The following is a 24,750-nucleotide window of genomic DNA, read 5'->3' as shown; positions in this document are numbered from 1 at the left end:
TTTCTTATTTTTAAAAATACTTGGCATTTTATATGATTCGTGTTATTATAATATTTTTCATTTATTTTGTTTACAATACTTAACTTGGAAATGTCATTTTCACATATATGCTCAAAAAGTGAAAAACGACAGTTAACAGGTTAGATTGTGTGTAAATGATCATGAAATTTGGAGGGAAAAGATGTTTCCTTCTGTGTTTATACATTTAACAATAGATTACAAACTAATTTTAGTTATAGTTGTGCGTATCTTCCACCACCAGGTGGCAAAGTCGTTTAAAAAACGAATGTGACCGAGCAATTCCGAAAAAAAGACGACGAAAACCGAGCACCAACCGAGCGTACGCAACAGACTTCGAAAGCGGAGCCGAATGCGACCGAAAGAATCCGAAGATGGCCGAGCTTGGACGACGCCCCAGCTGGGAAACAGTTCGTGTGTTGCCTATCAACCGCTCATACACCGGCCCGACCCAACACAGCCATGCTAGGGCTTGTGTCGTACAGATGAGACACTTACTGAATGATGGACTAATCCTCGGCATTTTGTTTTTTCCGACAACTATTAAATATTTTAAGGAAATACCGAACTGGAATTTTGAGATTATCACGGTTATTTTGGGATATTACTGAAGCAGCTAGCCGAGAGCTGACGTTACTTTGGCTTTGACCACTGCGGCCAGGTAAGTTATCTTAACTTGTACCATATAAACTAACTAGTTTAAGCGTTGTCAGTCTGATCACTGTGTTGTCTAGTTTTACTATAAACAAACCTATCAAAAATGTCAAATAATTTAACCATGCTGATGAGAAATCACCTCACCTAAGCGGCTAACAGTTCGGCTAGGTCTCATTAGCTGTAGCGAAGTATTGAACTTTATTCATAAGTATTCATTTAAAGATATATCGATACATAATTACGTGTTATTTATCTATAATAATGCATAAATATAGAAGTCTCACTCATAACCCGACTATAGCTACCATGGTTATTTTGCTGTAAATTGGCATGGGTTGATTAGCTTCTCCTAATTTAGCTGCAGCTGTTTTTCCTAAAGTCTAGTAAATATTGATGGTGTCTGCTGTAGTTAATATTGAGTTATGGTGATATGTGGCATAGCTAATCTGCTGATTAGTGTCAGTCCTCCTCACCAGCATCATTGTAGATTATGGTGCACTCTAGTGACATATTCTGATCCATCTGATAGATTATGACGAGGGTTTTATGAAGGGATCCAAACCAAAGGTTATTTAATGTTTTATATGTTGGATTTTAGCGTCTAGAACTTTACATATGAATACAGAATCAAACAGTTTATTGCCACCCGCCTAAATTTACTTCACTATATTACAATTAAATCCTAATCTAATTATGACAAACTATATATCGTTGGAAAGGTCTAAGACTCCTAAATATATGTTTTAACCAGTCTTTTTTGTTAAAGAAAAATATGTAGGAAAAGTAATAGATTAATTTATGGAAAGAGTGCACCCCAAAAACCTACATCATAACAGGAGTTCTGACCTTTGTCAAAAAAAGTCTTTTTGTTGCCTTTTTCTCCATCACACTTTAGAAATCATCAGAAATTAACACTTGAAAACTTAAAATCTCAAATTTCATCTTTTGAAAGCCATTTTAAATTCAAACATTTCATTACCATGAAAATGGTTAATCAAAATCATGTTACAAAATGTTTTCAGTCATGAATTATTGAAATTTTAGTTTGGATCATACATTTTCAAGTCTATGTCCAAAAATGTGAGTGTCAGTAGGGTGTTGAAACTAGGGTCCGCATGAAGATATAAATAAACTAAATCAAAGTAAATATTATAAAAACATTTTATTGATTTAAACAAATAATACATTTAACAGTGTAGTACTATTAAAGTGAGTAGAATATGTAATAGAAAATAAATATTTATTATATATATATATATATATATATATATATATATATATATATATATATATATATATATATATATATAATATAATAATATAAAATATTTACATATATAAATTCTTTATATATAATAAAGAATTTATCATTTTAATTTTTCACTGTATGAATTGGCTCTTTATACATTGGACATATATAGCTGTATTTTAGATTTAAGCTTAACTAATTATATTTGACAGTCATGGCTTTTGCAAAATGTAAAACCCCTGGTAAATATTGGGGGGGGGGGGGAGTTGTACATAAAGTTATTAAAGTTTACCAGAGTATGGTTCACAAGAAAATGTGATTTCAGTCTTTCCACTAAACAATTTTATCTTTAATTCAATGTCATTTGCTATATCTTTATACATATTGATATCTGTCAAATTAACAGTACTAGCAATTTCTGTAAAAAAAAAAAAAAACAAGAAAAAAACACTCTCTGTTTCTGTTGTAGTTGTAGTCAGTGTTTTCTACCGCTGCTCTGTGATCCTTGCGTTTGGCCTTCGGCATCAGCTTATCGCAATGAAAATCTATATATTGAGCTCATTGGTGTCTTGGAGATGGCTTCTACAAATTGGATACAGTTTTAAAACCATTTCAGTTTATTTTAAAAGGATAAAGTCTTCACTCCAAGTGTAATATTGTCTCTGGAGTCAGAATTCAGTTTCCTCTTTGAGTTTGACTGCAGTTTATGAATGGAAGAGAATGTCAGATCTTATAAAGCTTCTTTCAAACAGGTCTTGTTCAGAAAAGCAACAACTGCTCCTGGGGCTCACCAGATGTTCCACACCTGTCTTCTTCCTGACACGAATGCGGTTTGCATGATATAGCAAATAAGATTTACATGTACTGCCTCCATGTGAGCCCTGGTAATGTTGCCCTCAAACTTCATTAGTAGACAATGGCAGTTACTAATATCAAGAGCCCAGAGCAAAAGACTGACCATGCTCTACTTGCTGACTCTAAATGAACACTTATTCACATTAGCATCGAGTTTAATCCATTTTGGAAGCATAAATGATTGTAATTTTTAAAAGACTGTAAAAAGCAATGGTGAAATCCTGTTGGTTAATGGTACTACTAACAGTGATATACAACACTGCTGCTCTTACTAATGGGACATAAAACACTGTTAAATGTGCAGGTCTTGTTAATGAAAAAAACGTAATTTGACATTGCCGGAATTATCTGTACCACTTCAACTTTAATGCTTTCATTCATCATGTGGCTTTCTCTTTACCACCTGTGTTTTTATGGTTTTTGTCAGTATCATAAAAGTACAAAATATATTATTGTTGTCCGTCTCTGTAAAACATTGCAATAGTGTTGCAGAATTATCTCTGTTGTGTTGCTGTTGCTTTTCACTATCCAGAATTTCAAGTGAAAAATCTTATCAGAGTCATTGTCTCTTAATCGCACGCTTCCTGTATCTATTTGTGTTTGGTTATATTTATGTTTTTGCCTAATTTTGGAGGTGTGTGATATCTGCACAGCCATCAGCTTTGATCTGTCCTATTTATTTGTACGGGGTTCACTGGACATTTTAGATGATTGTGATGAGAATCAGTTTGGAGACACTAGAAGATGAATGCATTCAGATCAAACATAAAGAAGGTGTGCACTGACATAAACATATGGAAATGAAGTACAGGTTAAAAATAAAGTAGTAAATAGGTCAGCACTGGATCAGGTAACACGTGATCGATACATCCAGTAAAATTCAGTAGCAGTGATAAAACAGGTTATAAAAATATATATACATATATTTACATATGGAACACATTCCACGGGGAGAAAACTCTTATCGCAGTATTCTCTGGAAGACTGCTGATAATGTCTGTGAAGTGCTATTATGTTGACCTTGGAAATGAAGTTATATGTTATTTACAGCTCTGCTGCCAGTATTACTTCACTCTTGTAATGTGGTAAATGATCGACAGTTTCCTTTCACCTTGAGGCCAACAACCCCTGGAAAGAACCGATTATCAGAGCGACACACTCCCGTCCACAGCTTTCGATTAGTTTGTCTGACACTCTGAAGTGTAGTCCAGCAGGGCATGAAGGAATGATAGTGTGATTCAGTGGAGCAGTCACTTGTTTCTTGGGCTATTTTGGCTACTCGCTCGTGATTTAACGCTTGTGTGCTATTCACGGTTGTGCACCAATCAGAATTATGTTAGACAGACACCATGAAGATGGATGCAGAAGTATAATGAAAACTTGAAAATGACAGATTTTAATAATGTTATATATTATCAATATTATATATACATCTCTTGAAACATTAAATGATGAACGTTGCTACATTTTGTTAGTGTTTGGAATGTTTAATTAGTATTTAACTTTGTATACATTTAATTTTTGTTTAATGACTCTGATTCATATTTTGTTAGCAGTATTCATTTTTATAATTTGAAAACGATGTGAAACCACTTTTAATCCTTTTGGTAATTGTATTAACACTATTGAACTTAATTTAGAAAACTATGTTGATATAATTTATATTACTTATCAGAGAATTAATATGCACAATAAAAATAAAAAAAGTAGTTTTAAAACCTGAGCTAAACTACTTCTGTTCTGTTGAGATGCTCTGAATCTCAATTCAGTTAAATAACTTTTATAATATATTTTATAAACAGCGGGTCATTCCAGCATCATGTGATTTGTGGCCAATTTGATTGAGCCAGTTTTTTTTATTCCTGGTTTTGCCCAATCCTGATATCAGTAAATGCTGCAGCTGTTGTGAACGGTTTTAGATCAGGTCTTTTAACAGACACTGCAACTTCTGTTAAAGATCTTGTGAGTTTTGCTGAGTCGAGTCTAATGATACTTGCACAAATGAGGTCAGTGAGGTCGTGCTATAGATAAAGAGTTGCAGCAGCAGCGCTTGAGAAATGGTACATCATTTTTTTATGCTGGTATTCTCAACTACTCCAAAGTTCCCTACCAACATTGGAAGAAGACTGGAATATATTTTCTCTCCATTTCAAGAAAGTCCATTTGTTTAATCGATAATATGAAAGCAAAGTTTGTAGTCTCATCAAACTTGTTGAGGTTAGAACTTTCAGTTCAGTTCAGAACTTAACAAGTGTCAGCATGTTACGGGAAAGGCATTGGTTTGCTGTGGTTTCCAGTGTCCTGTTCAGAATCAGTTCTCTCATTGATCTGTTGACCACATTTTCAGACGCCTGGAAAACAGGTGAAAGAGCAGCAATCTATCAGCGCATTTGGACTTAAGACATCAGGATGCTTTCAACATGAGGCCACCACAGGCCAGATTCAGACTGTGGGCTGTCAGACTCAACATGTGTTTGGAATACGTGATGTCAGGAAATCACAAGATCTGGCCTAATTGAACGGAAATAAAGAAGGGCTGTCTGTAATATGGATCATTTGTAGCCTGATGCTTTTATTAGAGCTTGGCTTTCACAAGCTTGTATCGGTTTCTGTCATGCACTGTTTGTTTTCATGACTCGGCATTAGCATTGAGTTCAGAAGAACAGCAGCGGGGTGGATGTCCCAGCCATCTGTCCCAAAGCCTCCTAGAGCCCCTGACGTCTACAGGCAAGACAGCATGAACCGTCCGACCGCTGACAAAGGCAATGCATTAACATTTGCGATTTATTAAATCCATTTAACATGCTTGAATTTATATATCTCGATAATCTAATTTGACATTCCAACTGTTTAGTGTGATTAAGTGCGCCAGTAAAAAGTGCAGAAGTTGGATTTTTCCCATGGGGATTTTATAAAAACCTTTGTGTAGGATATTTATTAGTCCACATCAACGCACAATATTGCTCTGTTTATTATAAATGTGCACTGCGGTTTTGTTGTCCACTTTAAATGCTTGAACTCTTAAAAAGCAAAATGTTTTCTGATTGGCTGTCAATGTTTTCATCACTTAAAAGTAGTTCTGAAAGTGATTCCAATGATATTCGTCATTGTTGTTATCATTATAGTTATCATGTGGGTACTGTTATATGCATTCCAAGAATTAGAATGAGTATTAAAACTTTAGTTATTGTCACTGGTGTGAATAGGCATTTAAAAGCCATGAACCAAATCAACCAGCTGCAAAATGATTAAAAAAAAGTAGTTTGAGGCTGACTTGCATCATTTGCATTCCTTGATGGAAGTGGGGGCACTTAAGTGTTCTTTTGGTGATATTTGTCAAAATTCTCTGATTGGTGGAAATGTATTTAAAGGGTATCTAGTTTTTCACCAACCAGGAATTCTGCCATGTGCTTACTTTCCTTGAGTTATCAGAAGTGAAATGATGTCAAAGATGATATGCTCATGACAGGTTTGGCACAGAACTTGGTTTGTTATGAAAGCCAGCATGTGACTTTCTCTCCCCCATCACCCTTATATGCTGTATTTATTTTCCATTGGAAAAGACAAGAGTCCTGCTGTCGCAATTAACATAACCTTGGTTCTGACCATTAATCCACACTGGACAGCCCTTGTATGTGTATGTTTCATTGTATTCTTTGTGCAATATATTGCACTTTAAATGCAGACACCAGCTCATATTAACCCCACTTAATTGGAATGCATACTTAAAATATGAATGTTTTATTTTTTATATATTTTGTGTTTATGCTTATTGTATTTTAATGTTTTATATAAAAAAAAAATATTCCCGCTTAAAATCATTATTTAGTTTTATGGGGCTTTTTAGACTGGAACAAGGGGAAAGCATTGCAAACCTCAACATTTCTTTTGTATTTCACAGATGACAGAAAAACTGTTCCGTAATATTTGATATATACAGTACTGGCTGGTGATTTTACACTGTTTTCTCAGGAAGAGCTTGTTACAGTTGGCACAGCTTGAACTGACTGACCTCTGTGTCCATTGTCAAGTGGTATCGTGATCTCAGTGTAGGAGGAATATAGATGTGTCTGTGTTGAGTCAGCGGCAGCATGCCAGAGCACAGCATGCACAGTCTTGGAGGTCCACGGATGTTTTAATGTAGAGATCTGTTTTCAGTTACTCACAGCAAAGCTTTCGTACAGTTGCACAATTGGCTAAGTCACACCTATAGTAAAGGCACTGCGCTGATTTATGATATTGAGCTGTGGCTGCTGATGTGTGTTGATGTGTTTTCTGCGTTCTCTCATAGGTTACCAGGACCGGTCTTTCCTGTCCGATTATTTCCAAAACTGTTCTCTTTACTTTCCGAAGAAAGCATGAGCAAGATTCATTGTTTGTTTTGAAATTTGCCTTTTTGATCCTTAAATATGCTGGTTCATCTATGGAATTCTCTATGAAATCTGAATTCTGTAAGCCATTTCTGAAGTAGTTCACTTAAAAATGACAATTCTGTTATCATTTACTCACCCTCATGTTGTTCCAAATTTCTGTAACATGCTTTCTTCTGTACAGTGCAAAAGACTCATGCAATAAAAGTAGGGATGCACGATAATATCGGCACAACATCGGTATCGGGCGATAAAAGCTTAAAATGACCATCATCGGTATCGGCCGATATGAATATTTCTGCCGATGAGCCAAACCGATATTCTCCAAGTGAAATAATTGACCTGTTTTTCAGGTGTGAATGTCTGTCTACATTTGTAAAATAATACATTTATGGTAGAATCAGTACAGAAGAGATACATGGATTTCTCTTCAGTAAAATGAAAGTTTAAATATATCAGGCGAAAATTTTTATATATATCGGTATCGCCATCGGCCAAAATTATTTTGAAAATATCGGCATATCAAATATCGGCCAAAATCCAATATCGTGCATCCCTAAATGAAAGTGGACTATTTTGAGAAAGTTGACTATTTAAAGACCCCATGTGACCAATAATAGAGCTTGGGGTCATCCATATGCTGGTATACCCCCTAAAAAAATGTCACTTTTAAGATACACATTATCTTGTCTCCTTACAGGTGGAGTTTCAGTATGCAGCTGTACTGAGGATGCTGGCTGTGTTAGCTTTGCTCATGATGGTTACGAGCAGTGAAGCAGAGTTGTGCCAAGGCAATGAGAACTGCTCCAGCTCCAATGTCTCAAAGGACTTCTGCTTTTCGGCCCGGATCCGCAGCACCGTGCTCCAGGGCCTGCCCTTCGGAGGAGTGCCCACCGTACTTGCCCTTGACTTCATGTGCTTCTTGGTAAGCAGAAGTTTTCAAAAATTGAATTTGTTGTTCATTTGCCATGAGTTCAAAGTCAGCATGGAATCAGTCTTTATTCTCTTTACTTTCTTAATACCTGTTCCTCATTGTAAAATAGAGGTTAAGTCATTGTTATAGGTTGTTGTAGGTAAAGGACTTTTTAATAGGATTGTGAAAAGCGGGCGTTCCATACCAGAAAATGGGGCTGGGCAATCAGTTGCCATTAGCAGAGTAAAGGTGGTTTACTTTAATAGGAAAACGGAAATTGTGTGAGCAACATCTTAACAATGTCGCTTTCCAAATCTTCATCTTCCCCACTTCTCTCTGGTTGAGTGAGCTGCCAACCTCCACCCAAATGCTAAACCTATCACAACTGTCAAGAAATAGTTTAAGACACACCTTTTCTGCCGGCACTTAACCTCTTCACAACCCTAAACCTTTTCTCTTCTGTACATTTCTCCTCTGCTCTAGTTCCCTAATCCACATAATAATCAATTACTGAGGATATTGCTTGTTCTGTGACAAATTGCTTACACTCCTCTATTTTAAGTCATTTTGAATAAAAGCATCTCCTAAATGCATAATGTATTGCGTTAACAAACAAGTGGCTAAAAACTTTCAGCACTTTAGGGATGTGTGTTTAATAAATGTCTCATTTGTGGTGCCATGATCCGTTATTTGCACATGAATGCATGTGTGGAATGAGATGTGAATTTGATTGTGTAACTTGGATATTCTTTGTCTCCAGGTACTGCTATGTGTGTTCTCTCTCTTGAGGAAGGTGGCGTTTGATTATGGGCGTCTTGCATTGGTCTCTGATGCCGACAGGTAAAAGTGAATAGTAGATTTCTCTAATACACAATTAAAAATGAAAATGAATTTACCATTTTAGATCTGTAATGTAATTACTGCAGTAATTCTAATTTGCATTACCATAATATTAAAAAAGTAATTTTTATGAATGTACACTAAAACAACTATAAAACTGTCACAACTGCACTGTTACGGCCGTATTCCCTGCGTGTTATACTGCGGCCTCAGCTCGCTGCATTATCACAGCATGCTCTTGTCCTCAATATAACCCCGAACAAACACTCATCTTTCTTGCATCCAGTAACATTTTGTGAAATCATCAGACTATATATACTCCATTCATCAGGCAAAGTTTGGACAAGACCTCTGATTAGGTGAATTAAATGAGAAAATGCATCCTGCAGCAATGCGTTTCTTGCATTTAACACTGCAAGTCATCAGCATGAGCTCAGCAGCGGCATAATGGGTTTAGCTAATGGATGGGCTGTACAGAGCTGAAGCTTCTACCTTTCCAAAAGCTCAGCCAGTCTTATTTCATTAGTAATATGACCATGCCTTTCAATCACACTCGCATCCTTCCATTTGGAAACTGGTTTGACCAGCATGTAAGTGCAAAAGAGATCATGTTTAAGGGAGATCTGATTATATCCCAGGCATTTCTAATACCATTTTTGTCTTGTCCAACAGCCACATTTTTTAGTTTTTAAGTTTTAAGTTTCATACTAGCACATCTGTTTAAAAAAAGTCATGATTCAGCTCGATTCAGATCCACTCACTATATTTTAAGAGCAAGTCTTTTGTGGCATCTAACCATTTTTAAGGATTATTTAAGGAGGTGTAAACCCTTAAATAAATGTAATGTGTTTTTGTGTGTGTACCCCACCAAAAATATATCGATCTGTTTTGAACATTTACTTCCATAAACATTTCCCTGAATCACAACACGCACATTATGACTGCCCAGTTCTCTTTTTAAATGTTATAAAAGTTTCAGAGTGAAACCCTGAAGTCTGATCATTAGTCTGTATGTTTAATGAATAATTCAACAGTTAATTACTGCATGCCTGCCATTGTTATTATATGAGTTTGTCCCAAGGCATTTTCCTGGTTTTGGTGCCTAAAACCTGCCTGGTTTAGAACTGTTTGCTTATGTCACAGATTCATCCTGCGTACAAACAGGTCAAGCTGACATTACTAGTTTGAAAGTGTGAAGTTTGTGGTGAAGTAATGTGGAACTGTGAAGCTGTCAACAAACCTAAAGCTACGTGCTCTTAGCTACAGAACAATGCAGTCCAGTCAAAATCAAGGATTTACCAATATTGTGGTATATTTAATATCAATTGTTGCTTAATTATTGCGTATTTTTTGTACTTTATTTTCTTTTTTTTATAAAAAACAAAATTTAAAAAAAAAGTCAAGTGCCATCCGTAATAGTATGTTCTTTCTCAAAATGAATCATGTCATATTTTCACTAATTCCTCATGCATGAACTTGAAGAATTTTTTTCCCTCACCCGTAGGAGGAAACAGGAATACCAGCGTCTGGATGAGCAGGAATAGTATGTGTTGGTTTTAAACTTCATCTCTCTCTTCCAAGGACCCCTTGTCTCCGCTTTTTGAATTTACTCTCCGGCATTTCTTCTGCTTTGGGGTGAATTTGTTCACTGTGTACTGTTTCTAACTCTTTTTACTTCCTTCCTAGAGTCGATTGGTTCAGGGTTTCTCAAGATACTCATCAGATTTACCTGAACTAATCAATATAATTGTGTTTCTTATAAATTGGTGTCTTTTAAAGGTGAATTGTGTCATTTCTGCACCAAACTAAATTGTACGAGTTTCCAATCATATTTCCTAAACTCTCCTACCACATTTTCTCATCCCCGTCTTTCAGATAAACAGATACTTCCAAACTCACAGCACAAGTTGGACCGCTCTAAAACAAACAGAACAATGTTATACAAGTGTTAACCTCATCAGAAAGTCAAACTACACATGGTTTACTTATAGTTTCTTTGCAAAACCACACACTTCACCATTAAATTCTATGTTTTTGTTTCTTTAAGTGTGCACTCTGTGGCCAGGGTCTTAGCATCCTATAGGTCGCACAGGGAAGAGGCATACAGGGAGAGGTAAAACATCCTGTGGTGGCATAGAAAACCCGTGTAACTGGAAGACCTAGTTTTAATGGAAACCTGTGATTTGTCCAGTAACTGTTCTTGTTAATTTACAAATGGATGGGATTGATATTTATTGTGCCCTGTAGAAGTGGTCCTATAGAATCAGTCCAAATATTTGTGAATATTGCAGCCTGACTCTGAGAATAACACATTGGCCCCAATAAAACATGTATGTGTTCCAAAGCTTTAGATAGCCAACTATACAAACTAAATTTTGTTCATACTATGCTTTTTGAGGCCCCTGTATCATCCATTAGAATCAAAGTAGTGTCTCTGCCCAGTTCTTGACGAGTCTTTCTCTGTTTAACACACTCTGGCTCTAATCAACTCTTAGGCTGATGATACATGGGGCAACTTTTTGAGCAATGTTGCCACCAACGGTCAACTAGTTGAGGAAAAAGAGCAAGAGCAACATTGCTCAGAAAAAGTTTCCTGGCAAAATTGCTCAAAACGTTGGCCCGTTTTTCATCAGCCTAAATGTATGCTTTTTCTCTCTGCATGTTCTTCTACTTTCTAGGTTTACTGCAGTCTCTTTGTGAACAGTTTATGTGCAACGCCTCTCATCGATTGCTAATGTTAACTCTGTGTTTGAGTTTTCCGAACAGTCACTTTTTGCTGCGTGCCTGACTGCATGTGGTCAGCCTTGATATGGCCTGATGTAGCTGGAGTAATCTGAGCTCGGAAGGCCTAGCAATCCCCATCATTTATTAATAAGCTGACATTGAATGGACCCTGTGAAGATGCTAAGATAAAGTTAACAATTATTAAAAGATATCTTCATCCAGAAGTACATTTTCCAAAATCTATAATCCTGATTCGAAATCCTGCTGAATGAAGTGGCATGCCATTAAGTGACTGTACACTTCTGTGTTAGCTTGGGTGTTTGATAATATGTGTTTGTGTTCAGTGTGGCCTCCGCCATGCAGACGCCTGCTGACTCCCGATACGAGCGTCTCACCTCTGTGTCCAGCTCAGTCGACTATGACCAAAGGGACAATGTAAGTAGAAGTGGATGCCTATGGCTATGTTACACTGTATTCTCCTTACAATGTTAAAACATGTAAAACAGCATTTAGTATGCAGCAGTGGGTATCAAACTATAATTTGATAAATAGTAACTACTAGACACATTTGAGTTGTGCATTTAGAGAATAATCAACATACAGTATCAAAAACATTAGATATTCTATGCACATTACTAAATAGTAAAATGATCATGTGTTAATGCCCATTCACACCAAAAACTAAAACGATAACTCTATTAGAGTCCACTGCAGTTATGTCATCTGTCACTTTAAATCTTCAAGCACTTTAAAGACAAGTGGATTCTGATTCACTGAAAATATTTTTGTCATTCATCATTTACTGTAGAAAAATGAGTTCTGAAAGTGATTATAATGATATTGTTCCTGTTTCCTTATTATGGTTATTATCATTAATTAAAACCAAAAATGGAAAAAAAAGTTATTTTATTTCAGCTAGTTGGCAATGCATAATTTCTCATTTTCCTTTAGTTTAACTTAAAATACTAAATTAACTTAAAACAGAAATAAAAATCATGAAAACTGAGATAAAAATGATTCATACTAATTCCTAAAAATCAAAACGGAAAATACAAAAATAAAAACAAATTCCAAATATGAACTTCTGTCTATTGTTTCTGTCCATATAGAAGGTATGCATATTGTTCACAGTATAAACATACTACAAAAGTAGTTAAGGTGCTGTAAAAGTTTGCCTTTCTGAACATACCCTGTCTTCCTTGCTCACATATTCACATAGTTTGAAAAGCCTACGCAGGAAGTGTTTTATGTCATCTACTATAGCTCTATCCCCCTTAATGCACACACACACCTGTGGATTTCATAATAGCACACACAACGCCTTTTGACAGCCATTTGTTTGCCTAACCCCCTCCCCTGCTGTGATCTGGAATATCTACACTTATGTAAACTGGTGTCACGTGCACCCACACAGCTTCTAACAACTCCTCAAACTGCATTAGAGACTGTTAATGTCTCTGAATGTGGAGGTGACTGAGAGACGACGGTTAGAGTGCACTGAATGTGATGTTCTTTTCTTTGTCTCTGTAATAGGGCTATTGTTCCTGGCTAACCGCCATCTTCAGGATAAAGTGAGTCATTCCTGCTTTTCCTTGACGAACATACTGTAACTGCTGAAATGAAGTCTTCCTGATTATTCAAGCTATGCTGAAAATACTAGGTCCAAAATAATTGCTTAGATTGCTGATCACAAAACCCCAGTACAGTATAACCACATTTACATGTCAGCAAGAGGATTCTCTCTGTTAGGGTTGGATTTTCATCAAATATTTATAGTTTATATTGTGTGTAAATATTGTGCTTGTTTAATTAAAAACTACTAATGCATTTGTTTTTTATGCTTTTTCCCCCTGTGGAATAGAACATTTAAAAATTGTTCTGATTTTTCTTTCTTTTTTCCTCTCTTTTTTTTTGAAGTAAAGATAAATGTAAAAAGCAAATACATTACTGTTGGGTTTAAAGTTAAGGTATTGCTTCATGGAAATGGTATTTGCTCATCATTCAAATGAAGTCTGAATGAAATGACATCTGGGTAAAAAAGCTAATTCAATGCAAGTTTATTTGTAAATCGCTTTTTACGATACAAATTATTACAAAGCAACTTTACAGAAAATTAGGTTTCTACAATATTTAATGGTAGCTTATAAGTTGTGAATGTCAGTTTGTGTGCATATGACAGGATTTATACAAAAAAATTAATACAAGACGTAGTCAGCCAGACGATGAACATTATTAATTCTGTTTGTTGATTCAGTGATGCTGACCTACCTCTTTCACCCTTCCAGAGATGACGAGATCAGGGAGAAGTGTGGTGAGGATTCTGTGCACTACCTCTCATTCCAGCGGCACATCATTGGTCTGTTGGTAGTGGTGGGCGTGCTCTCCGTGGGCATCGTCCTGCCCATCAACTTCTCAGGAGACCTATTAGGCGAGTCAAAAAAGTCATCTGAACACAGCCATTCGAGTTTGGCTTCCTGTAGTTTATATGACTAAAGTCTCCATATGATCTTCTCTTCCTGCAGAAGATAATGCCTACAGTTTTGGGCGAACTACAATAGCCAACTTAAAATCTGGGTAAGCCCGGGTAATATCTGTGACACTGATAATACTCTTGAACGACTTTTGATGAATGAATCATCCCTTTGTTTTTGCTCTCTTTCAGTAATAACCTGCTGTGGCTGCACACTACGTTTGCCTTCTTCTATCTGTTACTGACTGTGTTCAGCATGAGAAGACACACATCAAGGATGCACTACAAAGAGGACGACTTGGTGAGCAGAGACAACTTCACTAAAACACTGCATAGAAATGTTCTGGGTTCCTATCTACAGCACATTTGGCATAATGTCCTTTACCACATAAAATAATCAAAGCTTATGATATAAGCATCACAATTTAGATTTTAAGCCCTCCAGAATGCTGGCCCATTTTAAAGTTTTAACGCAGTTGTAAGTGCCTTACAGTAACCACAGTTTGTATCGAACCAGGAACATTCCTTTATTTCCAGATTTTGACTTAAACCCACATTCATCATAACTCAAATGTTTCACTTTCTACATGAGAGAGAGCTGGGAACCTTAGTCAGAGTAAACAACCCACTTTACTTGCATAATGTAGCATATTTTTAAGTGATATTTTCAATTGAAAAAATTTAAGGTGGGTCTTGGTTTTATCCACTGGGAACTGAAAGAGGGGTTGAAAAATAAGAGGTTGGCGATGGTGAAGTTGTTCCAGAGAAATACAATTACAATGTGCACAGATGATTGCTCAAACAATGTAAACCTAGCCAGTTATTTAATACATTTTAACACTGCAAACTGTCTATTCACAGACCCATATTTTGTATCAAATGAAATGTATCTCTTCTGACTAAGGTCCATAAATTAACCCTGATGTCTCCAAATTGTCTCTATTCACAGGTGAAACGCACTTTATTCATTACCGGGATCGCAAAATATGCAGAAGAGAGTGATATAAAGCAGCATTTTGAGTAAGTTCTTGATGGAGACACTCATTTCTTGTCACAGTGTTAATTAGGATCTGCCTTCCCATCATCTGTAAGGGTAAAGTTTGTAATATATGTGAAGTATGACTATTTGATAGCTAAATCTCTAATCCAAGTCCAATATTTGTTGGATATTCAGTCATGAGGGAAAGTAAATAATGAGAGAATTTTCACTTTTGGGTGGACTATATCTTTTAGAGTTCCCAGTTGACACAGTAAATTGACAACGACCAACTTTAATTGGATCTAAAGTGATCATGTGGCTACAAGATGCTCAGTGTTCCATCCACAGCTTATCTAATCCCATTTACTGCTAAAGGATGTGTGTGGACAATACATGTCTTTAACTTCTTCTGGGTCAAGGATTTCTAGAACAAGCCAAGCCAAGCCAAGCCAATGGAGGAAGAGAAAGAGGAAAAAGAGGAAGAATAGAACAAACACAAAAGAAAGTCTCACAGACGTCTCAAAACATATTGCAGTCTGTCCTACTGCAGCCAACTGGGAAAAGAGACTCCCACAGACCTATTAGCTTAGGATGGATGGAAATTTTGACACATTATATTCCACTAATGTCTTCGGTGTTGTGTGTACATCACTGTGTCATTATTTAAAAAGCTTACCAATCTGTTGCATACCAGTCTTCTATTTTGGTACTATTGATTTTAGATCCTCACCCTTAAGCATCACATAAAAATAAACGGTGGTTGGTAATTTTACATATCGGTCGGTTTGTTCCTGTCTTAAGAGAGCCATTCTTGGCCTGCGTGAAGTATAGTGCATGCCAGACAATACTGAAACCTGGCTCCTGCAAGACTCTCAACACTGTGTTCCAGTGCCAGGCTAAAAGAGAAAGTGGGAATTAGCAGAACGGTTTCCAGTCCCCCTCATGGGAGTTCTGTCTCTTACCTTTCTGTTTCTCTCCTCTTCATCTCTGTGTTAATATCCAGGAAAGCATATGAAAACTGTGTGGTTCTGGATGCTCGCATTTGTTACGACGTTGCCAAGCTTATGTCCCTGGAGTCTGAAAGGTAGACATTTAGTCACTATTTTAAGTACTGTACACAAGGATCTCTCTATGAATAAATTATAAAGATTTGTATTTAATGTGTTTACATAATAATGTAATATTGCTATTTAATAATGTACGTTGCTATGAAATTACAATCAGCCTAGGTTGTAACCTACACCGCAAGCCTCATTTAATATAAAATAAAATGACTCCTTTATTTATTTTGTCCTCCTGAGGTCAAACTAAACAGTATTTTCTGAAACACATTCTTGAAATAAGAACAGAAATGTTCCTTTTCTTTCTACTTTATTCATATAAACTGCAACAAAAAGCATTTAGGAAGTAAACTTAGAAATCAGACTCAATTCAATGATTTTGACTGTCTTCTTCAGGAAAAAGGCAGAACGCAGCAAAAAGTTCTACACCGACCTGAAGGCCAAGGAGCACATGTCCACTATGATTAACCCCAAACCCTGCGGCCACCTCTGCTGCTGCATCATCGCCGGCTGCGAGCAGGTCAGATCATATGCATTTCACCTCTCAGCTATCTAGATCCCTTGTTAGTCAATGAATCCTCACTTCACATTCAGAGGTAAATCATGAATGCATGAACAGCGTTTTCCCATCAGACATGTCACATCCTCTGTCTTGCATGCTTCATCGCATTTAAAGTCAGGATGATGTACGCTCTGCTGCTATGAGACTTGTTCAACATCAGCACGGGATTATTCAGCAGCTCTCAAGTGTCCTCATTAGATAAACAGACTTCCAGTTTGTCACTAGAGGTGCTTCATTTCCCCCTGCTGGACTATGACTGTAATGCTAAAGTCAGTGTGACTGCTGGAATAAAAAAACAAGCTCTGAAAAAAAAAAAATTTCATTTTGGGGTGGAGTATCCGTTTAACTTGCAGGAGTACAAAGGTTTAAATAGAGGGTTTGTTGCTTAATGGTTTAAGGCTAGACGCTCCAGGTGAATAGGGCAAAAAAAAAAAACTAAAAGTTATCACCTTACTTACCCAGTTGATTGATTATTGCAAACATTTTTTGTATTACAAGTTTTCAAAATATGTTTAAATATGCAAATTAGGCATTGTTTAATGAAATATGTGCTAATTTGCATAAATGTCTAGTACAAAAATCTGAACACTAGGTGAAGTCAGTTTCAAATTTTTTGTTTAATTTTTTTGACATATTAGAGTCAAATGTTTTTACAGAGGGAATTCTGGTCATCTTTTTTTGTCACTCCATAATTCAGAAAATACTTTGAACAGCCAGAAAACAATATATTTTCACAATTTTGGGGGGAATAAAATGTTGTATATAATCAAGGAAAATATATATGAACAAATCACTCTGTAAAAACCTTCAGAATATAGACAGCAATAAAAATGTCAAGTTTGGTTTGTGTAAGTGCTACTGAAGCGGAGATTTATGGGTCAGTGTTGAAGAAAAAAAACGCATTTTGAGAAAACGGCCTTTAAAAATATGTATTGTAATTGAAATCTATTGACACAAACCGATAAAGTGCTATAAAAGAAACACTTAACATTGTCTTTTGGATGTTTTCCTTCCACTAGTTTGAAAAAGCACTTTATGAAAAACCAAAAAGCCCAAAATCTCAAAATGGACAGGTGCTTGAAAAAACTGTGTTTTTGCCTGCAGTGTCTCACCTTAATAAAATCTTGGACAAGTAACAGAATTCAAAGTGACAGTTACGTGATATTACATTGTGAAGTTGGCACATGAAATAATAGTCAGAAAGAAAAAAAGGTTTGCATGAGTTTTTGTTGAGTACATTGTTTGATACATCAGGTTTTAAACTTCATATAGTGTGATGTAGAGAAGGAAAAAACACTTCACAGATTGAGCAGAAATATGCAATTTGGTGCAGCTGCTGGTATGTATATGGCCAAAAAGTGAGATGAAATTCGGATCGCTTGTAATGTAACTCAGTGAGACCTTTATAATCGCCACAAGACCAGAATATCATACAGACTATATTGCACATTTTTATTTGATGGGGTCTTTAAAACAAATAATGCAAATATTGTTAATCCGTTGTTGCAGGAAGATGCTGTGAACTACTACACTAATCTTGAGGGCAAACTGAAGGAAGAATACAGAAAAGAACGAGAAAAAGTCAACACTAAACCTCTGGGAATGGCTTTTGTTACCTTCCAGAATGAATCAATGACAGCCGTGTAAGTTAAATAGATGTTTTGGTCTCTGTGTGTGAATAAATGATAAAAGTTTAATGGGGGTAAAAGGTAAAATTGCTTATGATAATTCAATTTAATGGTATTATCTTCAGATACGAGCTTGTGGCCATCACAATATTTTTAATAGAATGAAAAAAATATGAATAGCTGTTTTTCCCCTTTGCAGCATCTTGAAAGATTTTAACGCGTGTCAGTTTCACGGCTGTCACTGTCGACGAGAGCCAAAGTGCTCCACCTTCAGCAACCTCCTCAACACAAACAACTGGACAGTCACATACGCTCCAGATCCACAGAATGTTTACTGGTAACATCTTCATCCTAAATCTCATCAATCCATTATGATCCTAGTCTCAGAGCTAGACATCAGGCAGAAACCAGAATCCACTTTGCTGATTTTTTTACTGGCCAAGAAATACCCACTTAGACTGGAAGAGACGGACCACAGTTCATCACTGATTCCACAATATAATGCATATTGTTATTTATATGATTGATTAAGGCTTGGCATTTTTTATGTAATATGCATTAAACTGCACAGATCTGTGGGCTGTTTTTGGAGACAGTCATTAATTGCACATTGTTTTAAAGTAGATTAGATTTTAGATTTTATACAAGTTAATGTTTATAATATCTTAATATGTTTTTATTCAGCAAATTCGAGCCATGCAATAACAGAGTTTACATTTGTGATGAAACAAGTAATCAAGCAGTTAAGATTTCCCACATAGGGTTTGGGTAAGGTTGGAAATACTTGTAGTAGCTCCATGATTTCTGTAAATCATGAGTTGTACCTTGTTCTCCACAGGGAGCATTTGTCCATTGGTGGTCTCAATTGGTGGCTCCGCTGCTTTGTCATCAACTGCTTTCTCTTCATCTTGCTCTTCTTCCTCACCACCCCTGCCATCATCATCTCCACCATGGACAAGTTCAACGTCACCAAACCTGTGGAGTACCTGAACGTAAGAGTGTTAATGAGCATCACAATGCAGTGTAATTCCTGGCTCATGATTCTGTCACTCATCCCGTGTCTGTTCCTCCAGAACCCCATCATCACTCAGTTCTTCCCCACCCTGCTGTTGTGGTGCTTCTCGGCCCTTCTCCCCACCATCGTCTACTACTCCGCCTTCTTTGAGGCCCACTGGACACGGTACAGGGCCAAACCATGTAGATCAGTGTATTCTGGATGACCTATGTTGTTTTTCTGTTAGAGCTACTAAACCATTTTATGGTAGACACACAAACTGGTGGTCCTAAGCTTAAAATCTTCTCCCTTTAGATCTGGAGAGAACAGAACCACCATGCACAAATGCTACACCTTCCTCATCTTTATGGTTCTGCTTCTGCCGTCTCTGGGACTGAGCAGGTATTTTAGGTTTTGCATCTGTACCATTTATATGGTGCATTCTTTGTGTATTTTCATGTGTATTTTCATGCCATTATATAGAAATGGAAAACATTGAAACTTTCTATCCAGGTTGTCGTATTTGCATGAAACATTTCACATAATCTTTTCCAAAATGCAGTTTGGATGTTTTCTTCCGCTGGCTCTTTGACAAGAAATTCCTGGATGAGGCAAAAGTCCGATTCGAGTAAGTCCCTGAGAGGATTCGCTGCTGTAAAGTCCTGTTTTACAGGGGCTGTCAAGAGAGTTAAATAACAATTAAGGGGACATGGTGTTTACACACCATTTGGTTTATGCATATTTTCAAGACTATAGATTTAAGAAAGTTTCTATGGCTTGATTCCCTTTTTGTCTCCATCAGGTGTGTCTTCCTTCCTGATAATGGAGCTTTCTTTGTGAACTATGTCACTGCGTCTGCCTTCATTGGTAACGCCATGGACCTGTTACGCATTCCTTATTTCCTTTTGTACATGATCCGGCTGTGTCTGGCACGTTCAGCTGCCGAGAGGCGCAACGTGAAGAAGGTCTGTGTAGTTTCAAACACAACAGTCATGACACTCACCCTTACTGTTTCACTCAGTAACTCATATACCCATGGTTCCGTGTTGTTACAGCATCAAGCTTATGAGTTCCAGTTTGGAGCTGCTTACGCCTGGATGATGAATGTCTTTACTGTGGTCATGACCTACAGCATCACCTGTCCAATTATTGTACCATTTGGTGAGTGACGTTTCTTACTGAAGAACTTGCATTGTGGTGGCACGCTTAACACAAGCTGATTTGAATTTTGTCTGCAGGACTGATGTACATGCTACTGAAGCACCTGGTGGACCGGTATAACATGTATTATGCCTACCTGCCCTCCAAACTGGACAAGAAAATCCACTCTGGAGCTGTCAACCAGGTGGTGGCAGCACCCATCCTCTGCCTTTTCTGGCTGCTCTTCTTCTCTACTGTCCGGACAGGTAATACAACGCCAGAAAGTGGGTCTGTCCATTTTAGACACACTCTGGATGCAATACTAGTTCCAAAACATAGGCAGCAAGGTGGCTCACTTTCACTCGGACAGTATTGTGGCCCAGTAGAAAACAAGACTGAAAAGATTATTGTCATATCTCTAATATGATTTTTCCCCCCTGCTCTCTTTTCTCTTGATTTCTTCTTTTAAAATGGAAAGGTTTTGTTGCTCCAACCTCTATGTTTACCTTTGTGGTTCTGATCATCACCATCATCATTTGCCTCTCCCACGTCGTCTTCGGTCATTTCAAATACCTCAGTGCGCACAATTACAAGGTCAGGAACAGCTCTGTCTGTTTGATTGTCTGTTTCTTTGTAAATAAAACCAAGTCTAGAACTGCAGTGTGCTTTTCCTGAATTCTCTACAGATCGACATGGACGTTGTAGACAATGGACGACCCCGGCATTCATCTCCACCTATCAAGTCTGTGGTAAGTTTTAAACATCATGATGAGCAAGAAAGCTTTTTTACACCCCAGCAGTAGTTGTTTGGTAGTTATTAATTTGGCTTCAGCCAAAATTGGATATTGTAACACCCCTCTTTTTTTTCTATCAGCAGACGTACGTCGCCCAAGTGCTACAGGACCCAAACACAGATGAGACGGGAAGTGGCGAGGACGAGGGGCAGGGGTCATCGCAGGATGATGAGGTGGTGAACGAGGGTGATTTCCAATCAGGAGAGGATCGTCTTATTGAGAACGAGGTGCATCACTGACCCTGGCCGGGCCACGCCATGTGCTGAACTTAAACATGACCAAACAGAGATCCACTGCACCTCACTACACTTACTGAGCTTGTGAATCCATCACAGCTGACAGCTCTAACACACATTTATCTCTGAGGTTTGGAGACAGGATGGCCAATTGTCAAGAATATGGAGTGGCTTGTGATTGTACTCCAACTATTAGAAACTGAGTTTCATAAATCTTCTTTACATTGGTTACCCTGTTCGTACAACGTTTCTGGCCATTACATAAGAGCATGTCTAGTAAATTAGACCAAAACAATTAAAATTTGAATTTTTACCTGTTATGACAAAGTAACTGCTATAGTACTATCTCAAGTGGGCAGAAAGTTGTATATTAATGTGGATATCACAAAAACAAATATAGGTCAGATTTCACCTCCAAATCTTTTGCATAAAGAAAAGATTTCTTAGGAAATGTGTTACATAGGATAACAAAAATAGATATCTATGGTAACAGATAGGTATGATTTAACCAATCGGAATCAAGTATTTGAGTATTTTATTTTCAAGTATTTTTTTTAGCTTTAGCAACACCCCGTGTTAATCATCTGTAGTACACAGAAATACTATCACGGATCATTTATCAAATGTTGTGAGAAATCATACATATTAGAAACGCTTGTGGAATAAACATCAGTAATAATGACAGGCAGTCAATCTCAATGTTTCTGAAAGTTTGGAGTTTCCCAGCTGAAATGGCACTATAGCACAATATTTTTGGAGATGAGCAAATTAATTCACATAACTTTTATTCTTCTTTACCAAAGCGAATGTACTGTTTAACATAAAGACTACGGCTAGTCTCTCTTATTTAAGTAATTGTTGTAAAACACAGAATCGAAAAACTCACTCCAGCCTGCAGAATTAACGACTGTGAGGAAAACAGCCGCCGAACACTAATCATCTCACCTTGTACTTGAACTGGAAAAGCCACTTTCAGACTGTCTGACAGACTCAAGTCAAATCACTTTCCCTGGAACTAATCTGCTTACGTCTTCTGTACATCCAGTGTTGAAATGTAAACCTGCTAAAGCATACTTGCGCTATACGTAGTATGACGCTACTTTCTGAATGAGGCATCAGATGGACCGGTTTAAATTGTGTTGCTCTACTGAGGAATGTCCTGTCATTAACTGGTACTGTAGCAAAAAGAACTTTAACCCACAGCAAATTCCCTGTGTGGACTTAAAGGTGGAATTTGTGAATGTGAATATATTTTTATTTTTTGTTATGCATGGGTATGAAATAATGGTTTCATTAGTTTTTATTTTTATTGCCACTAACAAGTGATGTACACAATACCATTTTTGATCACTTACTCATAAACACTGTAAAAAGTGCATTGGAAACATAATCAGAAATCACTGAACATCCTAAAAATGTGGTTTATGATGAAAGCAAGATCTCCTTGGGTCATATCAACATGTGTCCTAAATAAGACAACATTGGTGTGTTCCTTTGCAATTTTACAAGTGAACTGGAAATAACAGGCTCTCTTACCTGTGTGCATTTATTTTTCGCTGACACTTGCAGTTGTGAGCTTATTTGACTGGGTTTATGCATCATTTAGTGGTTGAAGTCTGAAAAAAAAAAAAAAAACACAAAAACTAGTACATTGACCACTATTTATTAGCCTACGACACTCTTTATATCTGTTTTGTCACCATGTTCAGACATTTGTGCTACTGTGTCCATTATATACATATTGCATCAGTGCTCTCTGTGCATTGTTGAACATGCAAGTCAGAACTGGAAACAAAATCTTTTTTAGTTTTTCTCTCAAAATAAGCAGACAAAGGCTGTGCCTTGGGTACTTGCTTTAAAATGTAACTACTTTATTTTCTTTGTCCGACCTCTTAATTGGTGGGCCTTTTCTGCTTGTGGACCTAAATAGTTCTCATTGTGACATTTATTGTTTACAGAAATAGCAACGCAGTGTTTAACTGTCATTTTCTGCAACAAATGTTAACTTGAAACAGTCTGGTGTATGTAAACTTGTGAATTAGCACATTAGTGATATTTTAAGTTAACTTATGTAAATCACACTAATCTACCAATCTATCACTGAGGAGCTTTGTAACTGTTAAATGCAAATAACACTGTAGGCTATGCACTTCATGTGCAATATGTAACATTATGATGGTGTATATAACAATATCAAGCCTTTTTTTTTTTTTCAGTGATCTTATTTGGATTACATTGAGTAACTGCAGTGCTTTGTCAGTCTGGCGCTCTTGCTGCTTAGATACTGTAGGTGATGACCATATGACTGCATCCTGGATCTATTTAAGGAAAAACACTGTTTCAAGCATGATGTGGCAAATAATTTATGAATGCATCTTTATAGGCTTTTCCCATTTGTTACAGATGTGGTCCACAATATTTATTACTTTTCCTTCTTTTGAATTAACTGGCCATGGGCCCAGAGTGAAGTGGTTAAATCAGTGTAATATTTTTGTAAATAGAAGCATTGCACTGCTCTTGGAACACTTAACTGTATTTACATTTGTACAGCTTAGCCAGCAAAACATGTACAGTCAACCATGCATTGTTTGCTTTTGTCCATTCAGATTTCCCTTAAGATCGTACTTTGCTTGCGATTGCTGTTTTTAATAGTTTTGTATCTCAACCTTCCCTCAAATTATCTTTTGTACAGTGTCATCCTCAAACTCTTCCATGTCTTTGAACAATAAAATAGACTGACAAAAGGATACAAAGTGTGGAGAAATTTTTCAGCATCCTACTGTGGACCCATGTTGTTTATAAATGCTATATTATAAGTCATATGGGTTTTGTTTTATTCTATTCTAGTCAAATATTATGTCACTGAATTAATTATTTGCTATGAAAAACTAATTTTTTGCACATTGTGCAGTTACAAGTAGTCAAAAATCCAAGTGTTGATCTCAAAAAATATATTTACTTACCAAAAAAAATTTAGGGTGCCCATTAGCAGGTCTGATTTTCATGATTTTGATAATGATTTTTTTCAATAATATGGTTTTAAAACACTCTTTCCGTCCCATAAGGAGTCACGATGTGATTTTAGAGAAGCTTTCTTCTTTGCCAAGACATAGTGAGCACAATCTTTGACTTCTAACGGTCCTGTTTTAGTGGAGTCTTGTGATGTGTCTCGAGAAGGAAAAAAAAGAGGAACAGAAAGTCATAAGTTATCACGTTTTATCTGATATCCGATTCACTAACGAATCTTTCTTTTGAACCGA

The 24,750-nt window shown here is 36.8% G+C and overlaps 1 protein-coding gene and 1 long non-coding RNA gene across 5 annotated transcripts; one reads left to right on the top strand and one right to left on the bottom strand.

Moving 5' to 3' along the window:
* Positions 1-426: 426 nt before the first annotated feature.
* On the top strand, positions 427-24,235 carry LOC113056682 (CSC1-like protein 2). Of its 4 annotated transcripts, none has more exons than XM_026223484.1 (24): positions 427-679; positions 7,850-8,074; positions 8,823-8,902; positions 10,407-10,445; positions 11,971-12,061; positions 13,160-13,197; positions 13,912-14,054; positions 14,149-14,200; positions 14,289-14,397; positions 15,046-15,116; positions 16,079-16,159; positions 16,533-16,656; positions 18,208-18,341; positions 18,526-18,663; positions 19,165-19,318; positions 19,400-19,506; positions 19,636-19,722; positions 19,883-19,948; positions 20,123-20,285; positions 20,376-20,481; positions 20,559-20,726; positions 20,939-21,054; positions 21,147-21,209; positions 21,338-24,235. In XM_026223484.1, exons 2-24 carry the CDS (start codon positions 7,880-7,882, stop codon positions 21,491-21,493), a joined length of 2,481 nt encoding a protein of 826 aa, XP_026079269.1. In that variant the 5' UTR covers positions 427-679; positions 7,850-7,879; the 3' UTR covers positions 21,494-24,235. The 4 variants fall into 4 exon arrangements, with proteins under 4 accessions (XP_026079269.1, XP_026079267.1, XP_026079270.1 ...); XM_026223482.1 differs by having other exon boundaries at positions 428-679; positions 21,335-24,235; XM_026223483.1 differs by lacking the exon at positions 427-679 and adding an exon at positions 5,218-5,506 and having other exon boundaries at positions 21,335-24,235.
* Positions 19,194-24,652, bottom strand: LOC113056684 (uncharacterized). The gene is made up of 3 exons (XR_003277738.1): positions 24,454-24,652; positions 23,027-23,106; positions 19,194-19,312 (listed from the first exon to the last, which is right to left on the bottom strand). It is a non-coding gene; the product is annotated as an uncharacterized LOC113056684 (long non-coding RNA).
* Between the last annotated feature and the right edge of the window lie 98 nt (positions 24,653-24,750).

The sequence above is a fragment of the Carassius auratus genome, chromosome 38 (assembly GCF_003368295.1).
Source record: "Carassius auratus strain Wakin chromosome 38, ASM336829v1, whole genome shotgun sequence".
In the NCBI taxonomy this organism is placed as follows: domain Eukaryota; kingdom Metazoa; phylum Chordata; class Actinopteri; order Cypriniformes; family Cyprinidae; genus Carassius; species Carassius auratus.
The sequence above is the reverse complement of the archived record's forward strand: the minus strand, read 5'-3'. Positions and strand labels throughout refer to the sequence as shown.